General features: G+C 32.1%; 1 protein-coding gene across 1 annotated transcript; it reads right to left on the reverse strand.

The window, feature by feature from the left end:
- Positions 1 to 203: 203 nt before the first annotated feature.
- Positions 204 to 4,514, reverse strand: LOC108470850 (uncharacterized). The gene is made up of 11 exons (XM_017772345.2): positions 4,270 to 4,514; positions 4,025 to 4,158; positions 3,505 to 3,586; positions 3,096 to 3,166; positions 2,873 to 2,974; positions 2,674 to 2,763; positions 1,898 to 1,972; positions 1,766 to 1,798; positions 1,601 to 1,681; positions 818 to 877; positions 204 to 736 (listed from the first exon to the last, which is right to left on the reverse strand). The coding sequence occupies exons 1-11, from the start codon at positions 4,322 to 4,324 to the stop codon at positions 557 to 559; spliced, it is 963 nt and encodes a 320-aa protein (XP_017627834.1). The 5' UTR covers positions 4,325 to 4,514; the 3' UTR covers positions 204 to 556.
- Positions 4,515 to 14,263: the final 9,749 nt, after the last annotated feature.

Raw genomic sequence — 14,263 nt, forward strand, 5'->3', positions numbered from 1 at the left:
TCAAAAATAATATTTTATGGAATAAAGATGGGACAGCAAATTCACTATAGTGATAAGATTGTAGTAAATATACTATAGCTTTGATATCACAAAATAAACCCAGATATTATTTCACTTAAAAATAGAATAAACTAACGAATATCTTAAAAGGAATATCTGACAATAAACGATATGTTATGGTCCTGCCAACATGAAAATAAATATTCATCCATGAAGAATAAAGAAGCTATATTGAAACTGCTTGACCTGAAGTTATCAGGTTATCAAAATACCAACATCATTTCTGCTTATTTTGTACATCTAATGAAAATAATAAAACATTTTAATAGCCCATCCAATGTCGAAAAAAACCAGAATGGAATGCCCGGTCAAACCACTGTAGGCTACTATAGAATACAATAACCCCAACATTCACTCTCACCCTTAACAATATAGAAATACACAGATTATGGCATGGAAGTAAATTCGAAGAACAATGCTCAATTGCTCATGCATCATGAGCAAATAAATGGAGAAAAGTCTATTCACAAAACTGATCGTATAAGAAACTGGAAAATCATGTATCAGACCCTATGATATCCCTGGCCCAGGAAATTCCAACTGGATATGATCTGTGTACCTTCGTTTTCATGGTAGGCACTTTTTTGACAGGGGAATCTACATCGGTTTTGTCAGGGTCTACTGTTGGTTTCTGATTTGGGGCTGACTCATTGGTTTCGGTAAGGAATTGTAGTCCCTGAAATTGTAGCCTTGGACAATTTAGTTGGAGAGAGGATGTATATTTGTGATAAAGAAAACAAGGCTTGACTTCAAGTACCTTCACCGATTTCTCCTCATATTTCACAGCTGAATCGATTGCAAGCTTTGCACCAACATCCTGCCAACAAGCACAAACAACTAATTAATAACGAGTACATAACAAAGTCACTGAACATATAGGTGGCTGCTCAGAGCAAGAATGTTGAATCTGAAGAATACTATTGTCTTATACAAGATGACAAATGAGAACTGGATATGTTTGCAAGGCAATACAATTAGAACAAAATCAGTAACTCTTGAAAATATAAAAGTATGACACGCTCAGAATTTTAGCCTAAAGCTAATGACAAAAAACACGATGACAATAAACTCTTATAACCACATTTTTAGTTATAAATTACCAATTAATTTTTCTGCAACTAGACTAAGCAATCTAAGTAACAAATCAAACAATCAGAGGAACAAAATATAAAACCAAAGTTCCCTCTAGCATACACATTTATCTCCAAATGTGACCAAAACAATCTTTTATGTTATTTGCTCCACATTTTTGGAACGCTGAGTGTATATATATTTTAACATGGATAGAATAGAAGTACTATAATCATATGGAAATGAAAGTTTAGCATCTGGTTTTCTAGAATAAAATGCACAATAATCGCGATATACACGCTAACCTCAGAAAAGGTTTAGTTTTATGTATCCATTCTGTATTTGGGCATAGTAAGCACATCTGTTCCCAATATGCATATATATGATACCAATATGGGAGTGGGTTCCCAGCATCATTATTTCATGGAACATAACGCATAATAAAAACAATATAAAGAGATTATTTAACCTGAAAAAATTTAGTATTCACTCCATCTTTAACTCCTTCAGCAAATTGGCATAGATACCAAAGACCTGAATTAGCTACATCCTGCATGGCAAAGAATCATACTTAACACTTCTGCACAATTTCGTAATTTAGAGAGTAATATTTAATAACAGTATCAGAATTAACCTGTTTGCTTTCAAGAAGCTCAATTTTTCCTTCCTGCAGAGTTCAGTAACAAATGAAGCATCAGATAAGTTGCAAATAAGTACGAAACCGGCACACCTAAAGATCGAACATAAGAAAAGAAATGCATCTTACCAATCCAGCTACCATTTTATTAATCATTTCCACATTAAAACCAATTTCGGAAAGGTTTGATTTCATGTCGTCAACCTGCATGCAAATAATGCTTCATGTCATTATGAGCAGATCAACGGTTTCTCCCTTTTCTCATAAACAAAATAAGCAAACCAAAGGTCAGCTGGAAGAATGGATGTTGATTTGAAGATCTATAAGGCTGCAACAGCCATAAACTTATATGCTAGAATTTCATTCTATTTGAAAAAGTTATCGACATAATAAAACAATGCACCCTCATAAACTCTCAAATGATTCTCCATAATGCCAACTATGGGCTCTTACTTACACAATGTCAAGAATAAGAAAGACTGACAAAGCGACTCTGATTTCAAACTCAGGTAAAAGTATCTAAAATCAGAAATCGCAAATCAAAAAAGAAAATATTCATTATAGCTGGGAAACCTCAAAAACTTTAAATCAATAACGAAGATTTGCAATAAGCTTCTAAAAGCAACGGAACTCAATCTTTGGAAAGTTCTAATCACTGCTCCAGAAAGAGAATCATCAGTAAAAGCAAAGGGAAAGAGGGAATGGATTACAACTCAAACTAAAATACAAGAAAAACATTTTAAAGGTTGGAGGGGAAAAGGCCAAGGCTTAAATATTTCCTCAAATGCAGCTGGAAAAATATCAAAAGATTCATGGAAAAATGATATTTGATCTTCTACTGGTATCCAATATCTACTGCCCCTATGAATAACTGATAGTTCAAAATAAAAGTAGTCTTTGAATACATTTTTTGCGATGAGAAGGGATGTTTCCTTCTGCTCCTCTACTTTCCAGTCCAAGCCTTCCAATCTCCTGGATAGATGTCTTTTTGTTGTCTGCATGAACGAAGTAAGAACAAAATCAAACACTGAAAACCGTGTCAAACAAAGAATTTGTTTCCAAGGATTAGTACAATTACATAAAAGAAACACCAATATTACTCACATTTAATGTTTCAGATACATTATCTAATTGTTTTGACACAGCTGCTACAGCATCCATCATATTTTGCTTTGTGACAAACATCACATCAGAGATTGACAAGCCCTACATAATAAGGGATAAGAACAATACATCAGAAATTTAGGAATGTTAAAAGTAAAATATTTAAAGCACTTTGGACAAAAATGATATTTCATTTTTTGATTCATCAATAAAATAGTTTTACCTTCCACCACATATAACAATATCCTAATGCTCCAAGTGCTGCAGCTGGCACAAGATAAGAAGCAATGCCCCCTGTGTGCATCAGGAAAAAAAAAGGAGTGAGCAAGCACCCTACAGCTATATTACTGTTTTAATAATAAGCCACAAAGTTCAACTTCTAATTCTTCACAGTGCAGCATATTTGCAACTCATACTTTCTAAAATATAGGCACAGATACACATAAGCTATCCCCCATATAACCAAAGTACTCTAGAACATGAGACCAAGAAATTAATAAATTTAATAGACCAAGTAAACCATTCAAAGAAATTAGAACAGGTCAAATCTAAATGAAAAGATGCAAAACAGGAAGTAGATATATATAATTTAAATTATATAGACATATTTCAAAAGATATAGATGCACATACCGCCGGAGCCTGAGTTCCCATTAAGAATGGTTACCGGATTGGACGTTGTCAAATCCTTGAGCTCTTGCGCCAATTGTCTAATCTAAAAGTACATAAACCCAAAAGCATACACACATAGTTAAATACAATCTTACAGAGGAAAATGATTGACACAGATAAAGAGAACTCCAACCTCATCCCCCCACCTAGAGAAAGAAACAAAGCTGCAAAATTTCATTGACATTTACCCAAATCTGGTCTAACAAGTTCTATACTATTAACCCGGCATAAAAGGATATGTGTCCAAAACAAGTATGTTCAATTTTTCTAAGTTTTTCCTTGAAGAATCACACCGATACCCATGTTCAAATATTTGTCAAACACAGGTACCGGGCATGCGTACTTCAGGAAAAATGGAAGTTCAAATAACATAGATTCTATATACATATTCAGCACTTGAAAAATAATATAAAACGCCGAAAACTTGTGCACTTAAAGTAAACTAAAAGGCTAGATTTTGACTGGAAAGGATTGAGAGTACCTGAGCAGCAAGAAGGGTGTGATCATACTTATAAGGCGAGAATTGGACATCATCAACGCCTTTCAGTAATTCCTGAAGCTGGGAAATTAGTTCAGATAAACGCCCACTCCTCAAAACAATTGAACCAGTTAAACCTAAACCCAAAATTTTAAAAAACCCGAATTTCAAAACTATGGGAAAAAAGGTAAGGAAAATCAGACCAAAAAAGAAGAAGAGACATTAGATAATAGGGAAAGTATGATAACCAGCGCCCATCAGAATTAGAACTTTGGAGGTCTGAACCCCTGCCTGCATCGCCATCGCTCTTTCTTCTTTTGGGCTTCCTGTTTGAATCGAAGAGGAGGAGGCGCAGACTTCAATTGAAATCCACCTTCTGTGTTCTGGTACGATACTATTTAATCTCACTGTTAATTGCTAAAGTTTGGGTAAAACTAAACCATTCAATAAAGCTTAATTCTCGATTTGGCCCTTTAAGTATACTAATTTTTTCATTTTAGTACCTAATCTTTTTCCCAATTTAATACATTAAGTATCATTAATTAAGGTTTTTACTCCATTTTTTAATTGACATTAAAAAAAAACTTCAATGAATAAAAATATGACACATGGCACTCCATCACTATTTTGACCAAAATAATATATATTAGTTGAAAACTCACCACTCTCTTTGCTTTCTTTCATATCCTTATCATTTAGCATCAAAATTTAAACTTTTTTCTTCTCCTTCCACCCATCAAACTCCTCTCCCTCCGTAATTTATTATTTTTCCATTCTTTCATGTTCTTCATTGTGTATTCAAGGGCAAGGTAGATAATCACAATACATATTGGCAAGCTTGCTCAACTTCTGATAGAGAAAGAAACTGTTGATGGAGAGAAGTTTATGAGCCTCTTCATTGATGGAAAAGCTGAGCCTAAGCTATATATTTCTTAGTTCGAGACTGTTGATTGCACATATTTTACTTAAGTCTCTATTAAGTTTTTGTTCTCGTACAAGAATCAATTCAAATCTTATACTTTTTTATTCTGTAATTAACAAAAATCACAAGGCTGATTGAAAAAGAATAACACACAACAGTTGGTGTCACTACATTGTGACATTTTATTTATTATGGAATTTAAGGATCAATAAGAAATGCAAAGACTTGAAAAAAAAACAGAAATGTAAGGACAATAGAAGTTCATATTAATAACAATGACCATGAATCAAAATGGAATGATTGTACCATTACGTTTTTGCATTTTTCTTTAAGATACAATAAAAAAAAAAGAAAGATGTGATAAGTGATGACAAAGCCAAATAGGAGGGCTAGTGCGAAAACAATTCCCTCATCGAGGAAATATAACATTATGTAGGGTGTGATTCTTATTTATCGGACAGTTTGTAGGCATTTAACGAAAACAGAGGTGAAATAGGCATAACATCGAGGACATCGACATCATGACGAGAGGTAACGTCATGATGAGAGACGTCGTGACGACGCAACAATTTCTCAAATTGACGAATAGATTGGCATCGTGACGAACATGCATAGGATGTTATGACGACGTGACGTATTCCTCAAGTAGTACAATCGTGTTTTGACAGCCAAACAGGACTTTTTCTCCCAATCGAATTTTGATTACTTTTGGGATATTTTAGTTGTTTTAGCCCTTTAAACTTAGCCTATTTAAAGGGGTCTTGTGGCCCTATTTCGATGAGGCAATTAAAGATGTGGTACTATAGGACTTTTCTTTTAGGGAGGACAAGATGTAGTTGTAGATGAGTTTTGGTGAGAGTTTTCATGGTAACTATGGAGAAAATTTTGTACTCCTTTTGAGAGAATTATATGAGAGTTAGGATTTTATTTTCGGGTTTACTCTATGAGAGTACGGGCCAATCCCCAACAAACTGGTATCAGAGTAATTTATATTTCCTCAATCAATCTATTAGGGATGGTGATAACGAATTTCGATATCAAGCAGTTCGATAGAATCACAAATTTCAAATTATAGCAGTTTTGTGTAAAGCATAGTGTTTAAAGTAAGGTTAGTCACAAAGGGTGACAACCAAGTGGAGGGAGTTGATTTCCTCGATGTTTTATCTTCTATTGTGAAACACATATCCGTTCATGTATTACTGGCCCTGGTTGCATTATACAACCTTAATTTGAAGACTAGGAATATTTCAGTTTCCAAGTTCAAGAACAATTTGGGCTTGGTTGACATTCTACAAATATTGAGTTCGACCTGTGACATGGCTTGGAAAGTAGGTATAGTAATTACAAAAGTGGAGATTTGTATCGTGTGCCTCGCATTTATCGGACATTTTGCAGGCACTTAACAAAAATAGAGGCGATATAGGCATGACGTCACAATGTGAAGGACATAGACATTACGACGATGGACGTCGTGACGATGGGACAAGTTCTCCAATTAACGAAGAGGGAAATGTTATGGCGAGCATGCATGAGACATCACAACGACGCGACATATTCCTTAAATAACACAATCACATTTTGACAGCCAAGCAGAACTTCTTCTCCCAGTCGAACTCTGATTACTTCGAGGATATTTTAGTCATTTTAGCCCTTTAAATTTATCCTATTTAAAGGGGTCTTGTATACCTATTTCGATAAGGCAATTAAAAATGTACTACAGGGCTTTTCTTTTGGGGGCGATAAGATGTTGTCGTAGATTAGTTTTGGTGAGGAAGAGTTTTCCATGTAAAATTTATGTTCTTAATATTCTCTATTTTTCTCTTTCATTGTTTATAAGGGTCGATCCTTAACACATTACATACTTTGAAAAAAAAAACAACATAATTCAAACTTTCTACTATACATGAACCTCACATGTTTAGTTACAATAACCACTGTCGAAACCATTTTTATTTCGAAAAACGGAGGTCAACTTTAAAATGAAAATGGAGTCCCCACCAATCCTTTTTGTTTAGGTGTGATCGGATCACCTTGTGATCGATCATTTTAATAAAGTATTTCGGTTTATTAAAACAATGTTTTTGATCTACGAAAAACTAGAGAACGGATTCAGGAGTCAGTTACGCGCGAGGAAGGATTAGCACCATCGCAACGCCCAAAATTGGTACCGTATTGATAAATTAACGTCCTAATGTTGAAAATTTGAAAAAAGATTTTAAAATACAATTCCTTTAAAACGTTTGGATAACTTGAATTGGATATTGAGATTCTCTCGCTTAAAAGGAATAAAATATCATATCTAGCACGATAGGACATTTCAAACCTTCGATACAAGATCATCTTATAATTTTCAAAACTCATGCATTTGAAATTTCAAAAAGATATTTGGCTATCTGGTCAAATGGTAAGTCGAAACCCAGCACGATTGGGCGCGATTTCTTGAATTTCCAAACAAAAAATATTGCCTCATTTTAATTTAAGAAAACATGGACGAAATTTCAAAAGGATATTCAGTTATTCGGTTGAATGAAAAATCGAAACCCAACACGGTAGGGCACGATTTTTCGAATTTTCAAACATGAAATATTTCCTTATTTTGAGAGGTTTTTTAAAATGAGGATGATTATAAAAGCGATCTAAAGTATATAAAATAATTTTAAAAAAATAGTATCCATTCAAGATAAAATAATATATAAAACTCTTTAAAAATAATATATAAACAATTCAAAATATATAATGTGTAAAAAAATTTGAAATATATAATATATGAAAATATTAAAGTAAATAATGTATAAAAATTTGAAATGAGCGTTATATAAAAAGTTAAAATAGATAATAACAAAAAAAAGTAAAAAGATAGATAAATAAATAGAATGTTAATAACAAGAGTGAAAAACATATATAAGAAAAATAATAATGAAAATAATATTAGTATATAAATAGAAATAAAAATATAATAAATAGAAATATAATAATAGTAGAAATATAAATAGATAAATAAAAATTAGATAAATAATAATAGTATTAGAATAACAAAATAAATATAAATAGAAACATAAAAATAATAGCAATAATATATTAAATTAGTTAATTTGATAATAAAATAGCGAAAATAAAAAAGGATTAAATCGAACTTTAAAGCAAAATTCTGGGGCAAATCAGAAATAAATAAAAGAAAATGGACCAATTTGAACGTGCGAATAACAAGGAGGGACCAAAAGGGAAATAATCTCCACCCTCCAAAACACACAGCTTCAAGCAAGACCAAAATGTAGTCAAAACAAATTTTAGGACCAAAACTAAGAATAATAAAAACTTAATTGCAAAACAAATAAAAAAACAGAAGGGCTAAAAGCAATCGGACGAATTTAGAAAAAACAAAGAAATTGAAATGAAATGGACAAAATTCCCACGTAATTGAAAGAGAAAAGAAAATAATTCAATTCCAATAGAAATAGGAAAAGAGAGAATAATCAAATTCCAAATTGAAATAGGAATACCAAAAGTCCTCCAAAAGTAAATCCCTTTCAAAGAACAAAATACTCATATTTATATATATGGAGTTTACTAAAAATAGCCTAAATAATTTAATAATAAAATAAAATAAAATAAATATCTACCTATTTTTAGCCTTTTACCAAGTCAAAAAATTTTGATAACTCCTTGGCTTTCTCAATCTTTTTTATTTGGCCACAATTTAATGATTATCTTTCAATTTGGCCCTTTTTTAACTTGTTTCCGACCGATTGCATGCTTTGGCTTCGGTTATTATTTTTTGGGGCCCAGGCTAAAATTTGCCTATTACAACCACCATAATAGTGGTTTTAAAATCTTTTCTCTTCAAGAGAAATAACATACTGTCACGGTATGAAATCTTCATGTCAGAACGCTTTCTTGCCTCCAACATATCTCTCACTTGTTTAGTCCACTCTTGAACAATAGTTGAAACCAATCCATATCAAATGGGATTTAGAACAACATTGTTAGAGAGTTTTAACGTGAGAAAGAGAGAAATATGTTGCGGTTGAAGGATGTTGTTGGTGGCGACATTGCGTGCTGCTGTAGTGATCCTTGATGGTGGTGGAGCTGGAACATGCTTGGGGAATGCCCTGGTTCAAGCATTAGGATAGTGCGATGGTGTTGCAAGACAAAGTTATTGTGAGTTGTTTAAGGAGGGTTTATTGAGTAGTTAATAGCCAAGGTGGAGAAGAGAAGTGAAGAAAATGAAAGTAGGGAAAATAATAATAAATTGTGGAGGGTGAAGAGTTTGATTGGTAGAAAGAGATAATGAAAAGATTTTGATTGATTGAAGGAGATGAAAAAAAATATGGAAAGGAATGAGTTTTCAATCCGATATTTTTTTTATTTCAGTCAAAATGGTGAGGGAGTGCCACGTGTCTTGAAATTTTTTTAACTCAATTAAAAAAAGGATTAAAGACTTTAATGGAATCATACTTTAAGAATCAAATTGGGACAAAAAAATAGGTACTTAAGTGAGAAAATAAGTATATTTCAAGGACCAAATATGAATTAAGGCTAAAAAGAATAGTAGTGTGGAGAAGTATGAACACGTGTTATCAAACATACCCTTCATAGCATCTGATGAGAGAAAAACGATTGAAGTTCTGTATATTATAGTAACTAGATCAAATTAATCCCTCTATTATTAAATGGATCGATTTAGTCCTATATTATTAAAAAGGATTAAATAAGTCCAAATTGTAACATAATTAACATTTTCGTATAAAAAATGACTTGAAAATTATTTGTATCAATCGTAGTTAAATTCTAAACAAAAGATTCTATTTATAGATCCATAAAAACTTTAAAATGTTAACTCTTTTAAACAGTAAATGTTAACTCTATTCCAATTTGACATTTATTAATTCTTTTTAATAATACAAGCGTAACGACCCAAATTTTAGTGGTGTCGGAACAGTGATTCAAATCGCTAAAACCGACATATGAGTTTAGTAATTTAGAAATTTATAAGTAAAGGTTAGGTGTGATTTTAGAAATATTTTTTTAAATTAGTGAATTTTGTGTTTTAAAAGAAGATTGTTAGATAATTGGGTCAAGAAAGAGGTATCGAGACCTCAAATTCATAACCTGAGCCATAAATAATTTTAGAAATACTTATGGAGTGTTAATAAGTTAGTATTAAAGTTTCATTAGGAAATTTTAACATTTCAGTAGTCAATTGAATAAAAAGGACTAAATTGAATAAGTTATAAAATTGTGGGAAATGATGAAATAGCATATGTAATGAATAGGAAGGATTTGAGGCATAAATATGCCTAAATGAAAAGCATGAGACAGCATAAAAGAAGAAAAATCTAAAATTAGGTGAAACAAAGGGTAAAATTGGAAATAAGGTAAAAATTTAATTGTAAAAGATGATGTAATTAGTAATTCTAGAGAATTCATTATTTTTTTTCATCTTCATCAGCTAAAAATACCATTAGAGAGCTTTTAAGAAGCTGGTTTTCTTGATTATTTCTTGAAATTTTTGTGTTTTTGAGACTTTTACAACAAGGTCCTACTATTTAATCCATTAGTTTTTGCTTTTATGAAAGATTTGGAAAACTGCATGAGTAAGTGCTGGAAGTTTATGATGATTTAGCATGGAATTGAAGTTTTAATTTTATTATGTGATGATTTTATGGAGATAATTGAATGGAAAATTATTTTAGGGCCTAATTGTGAAAGTTGTTAAAATTAAGTTTTTGTGTTGAACTTTTGAGTGCCAAAGGCTGTGAAGTAGTTTATTATGTCTAGATAAAGTGTTATTTGAGAGGAATTAGTTCAATTGATGAATAAATTGAACATGAACTAAATTGTAAAAGCTAAAAAGTTTGGGGTAAAAGTGTAATTTATAAAATTAAAGAGCATAAATTGTGAAGTAGAATAAAATTGAAATAGATGCTAATGAGAGAATGATTTTATAATTATAGATCAAGAAGTAAAGCCGAATCGTGGAAAAGAGAAATTGCAAGAATAGCCCTTGAAATTTCTACAACTTTTGCAAATCAGCCCAGGTAAGTTCATATGGCAAAATTCAATGTTTTGTTATGAAAATTTTAAGAATACTATGGTATATTATTGTAAATGAATATTAAAAAATTGTAATAATTATGAAATAATATATAAGTAAAAGTATAAATTAGTTGGAACAATGGATTTGAGTGCTTTCGTTCTGTGACCAAGATGAATTGATGGAAAAGACCATGGTTAGACCATGGCAACATGTGATATGTGCTTCCATATAAGACCATAGCAGGGCTATGACATGGGTGTGATGTGATATGTGCTCCTGTATAAGACCATAATAGGGTTATGGCATCGGTGAGATGTGATTATGTGCTTCCATATAAGACCATATCTGAGATATAGCATCGATAATATATGTGCTTCTGTGTAAGACCATATCTGGGATATGGCATCAATGTGATATGTGATCCGTGTAAAACCATGGCTGGGCTATGGCTTCGGTGTGTGATATGTGACTATGTGCAAGTCCATAGTTTTACTATGGCAATATGAAAATGAAGCACTCAATTCCATTATTGTTCCTTAATTTGACCATGAAGGTAAAAGAGAAATGGGCCCAAGAGATCTAGAATTGATTAATAGTGAGATTGAAATCAATCAAATGAACTTATTAATGATTTTGTGATTGACAGGAGGAATTAGTGAAATTAAATATTAAATGATTGTCTAAAATGTTCAGTAAGATTTATTTTTTATGCCTATGAGCTTACTAAGCTTCTATAAGCTTACTTGTGAATGTTATTTGTTCTTGTAGTTTGACGTGCATACATTCTAAAGATCAGATCTATATCAAGGATCACACTATCCAGATTTACTCTGGTAGATTTTGTTAAACAACTTTTTGATTTATATGGCATGTATAGGGGTTGAAATGATAATGTAATAGAATGAATGTTTAAGTATGCAAAGTAAATTGAATTTGATGGTTGTGTTAGATAATTAAATATATATATGTTTTGGCTTGAAATGGTTGATTGGTTGGACTTAATTAGTATATAAATGTGATTTTGTGTAGGAAGATATTATGAGGGTGAGAAAAGTGGTCTTAAATGCCCTATTTTCGTCCACACGGGTAGACATACGGGCGTGTGTCTCACACACGGCCTGCCATATGAGCATGTGTTAAGGCCGCGTATCCCCTGCATCTTAAAAATGAGAAACAGAATGTCTAGGTTTAGACACACGGCCTAGCACAGAGGCATGTGGCTTGGCCGTGTGACACATACGGGCTCTAACATAGCCGTGTGATATGGCCGTGTGAAGTCTGTACCTAAAATGTGAAAGTTTAATTACCACATGGCCTAGAAACACGGGCGTGTGCTCAGGTCGTGTGACTTAAGTTTCGTCATGGATGCAAGTCAGAGAGTTACACGCCCTAGAGACACGCCATGCCACACGGACGTGTGACCCCTTTTACATGAAAATTTTTCTAAGTTTTCTAAAAAGTTTTTGAAATTCTCGATTTAGTCCTGAACCATTTCCAATGTATGTTTTGAGCCTCGAAGGCTCGTAATAGTGACCATATGTATGTTATTGGAAAGTTTTAAATTTGAGTGGAAATTATTGTCTCGGTTTTGAATGTTTGCTTGTGAATAAGTCTGGTAATGCCTCATACCCTATTCCGGCGTTGAATACATGTAAGGGGTGTTACAACAAGCCTTTTTGATAAACTGTTGAAAAAATCAATCAACTTAAAATTAATCTTTTTGGCAACTTAATTTTTTAAACACATTTGATAACTCGTGATGAAAACTACTAAATAGAATTTTTTTTTTACAAAAAAATGTAGAAAATGATAAGTAGATAGGGAGCTACTTATCACTTAATAGAAAATAAATTCAATGATTTTTATTTTATTTTATTTAAGATTATATTATTGTTTATTGTAGGGTGTGCCTCTGACCCGTACGCGCTTGTGCACAAAAAAAATAAATTATTTTATAAAACAATTTAAAAGAGTGGGTTTTTAACTGCAAGCATATAATGTCAGTTGTAATATTCATAGTTCTGATGGAACACCAAGTGTTCCAAGAGGTCGAACCCAAAGGATTGCCAAGTGGGTAAATGTGTTTATCAAGTTAATTACAAGTTAAGCAATTACTAATTTAATCAAGTCATAAATTATTAGTGCAAGTCCAGATAAAATGGCTTATAAACTAAAATTAAACTATTAATTAACTAATTAAGGTAAACTTTCTTTCTAATTTTTTAGATAATGTAAATGATTAAACGATGGTCTATTGATTAGTTGAGTGTTAATTAAACTAATAAACCTACATTGATTATATTAGTTGCCACTCTTAGTTAGGAATCTCCTCTAGGTCTCATTTTAGACTAAAAGATACAACCTAAGATTACCTCTCGGTCTCACTACTCGGCACAATTATATTAAAATATCTAAGGATAAACTCTCTTCTTGGTCTCGTTTATCTAGGTTTTCCATTAGAGACGTCAATTCTAACGTATTAACTATTTCAATATAATTGAACAACCAATCAATCAAGAATATATATTAACTTAAGCTAACAAACAACCAATCAACTAACCATCCAATAATTTAGCACATAATAAATCTTAACATCCAAATAAACATTTCATCGAACAATTAATAAGCACAATAAAGAGATAAGGATAAAAAATGCTCATTTAGATGTGGAACCAATGGCAACCAAAAGCTTCATTCATCTTCATTTACAAAGTTATTTACAAGAAAGAATAAAGAAAACTACAAGAATAAAATCTACTCTAAAAAGAAAAGAGAAAACCTAAACTAAAAATGAAAAGAAAAAAAAGAAAAAAAAAAAGAGAAAGAAAACCTAACCTAAAAACTATAAAACCTAAAGAAACTATTCAACCACCAGAAGTCTAAATGAAAGGTTTATAAAGTTGTATTTATAACCTACTAACATTTAACCTAACATTGACCATTTTACCCTTAAATAAAAGAAGATATAAGCTTGTTTGGACACAAAATTGTCTCTACGATTTTTTCACTCATCAGGCATGGGTATCACGATACCCACAACAGTCTTAAGATTGAAATTCTTGGGGGGTCTCGATATCGCGATACCTATGGTATAGTATCGTGATACTACTATAGATGGCATCTATTCTTCTCATTTTAGCATTATCAGGAGTATCATCACTTTCATGTTTTGATATTGCGATACCCCCTTCTAGGTGATGTTTCTTCACATTTGGGCCACAGTCGACTCCCTACAACACTTAATCAACTTGTTAGGTTTTCTAGGCATGATTAGCCAATTTGG

The sequence above is a fragment of the Gossypium arboreum genome, chromosome 11 (assembly GCF_025698485.1).
Source record: "Gossypium arboreum isolate Shixiya-1 chromosome 11, ASM2569848v2, whole genome shotgun sequence".
Lineage (NCBI taxonomy): Eukaryota > Viridiplantae > Streptophyta > Magnoliopsida > Malvales > Malvaceae > Gossypium > Gossypium arboreum.

Coding starts and splice junctions, on each gene's coding strand:
- LOC108470850 (XM_017772345.2), bottom strand. CDS start 4,324: ATGGCGATGCAGGCAGGGGTTCAGACCTCCAAAGTTCTAATTCTGATG. Junction 1,682..1,765: donor AGCTTCTTGAAAGCAAACAG/GTTAATTCTGAT, acceptor TTTGCCATGCAG/GATGTAGCTAATTCAGGTCT. Junction 737..817: donor ATGAGGAGAAATCGGTGAAG/GTACTTGAAGTC, acceptor CTACAATTTCAG/GGACTACAATTCCTTACCGA.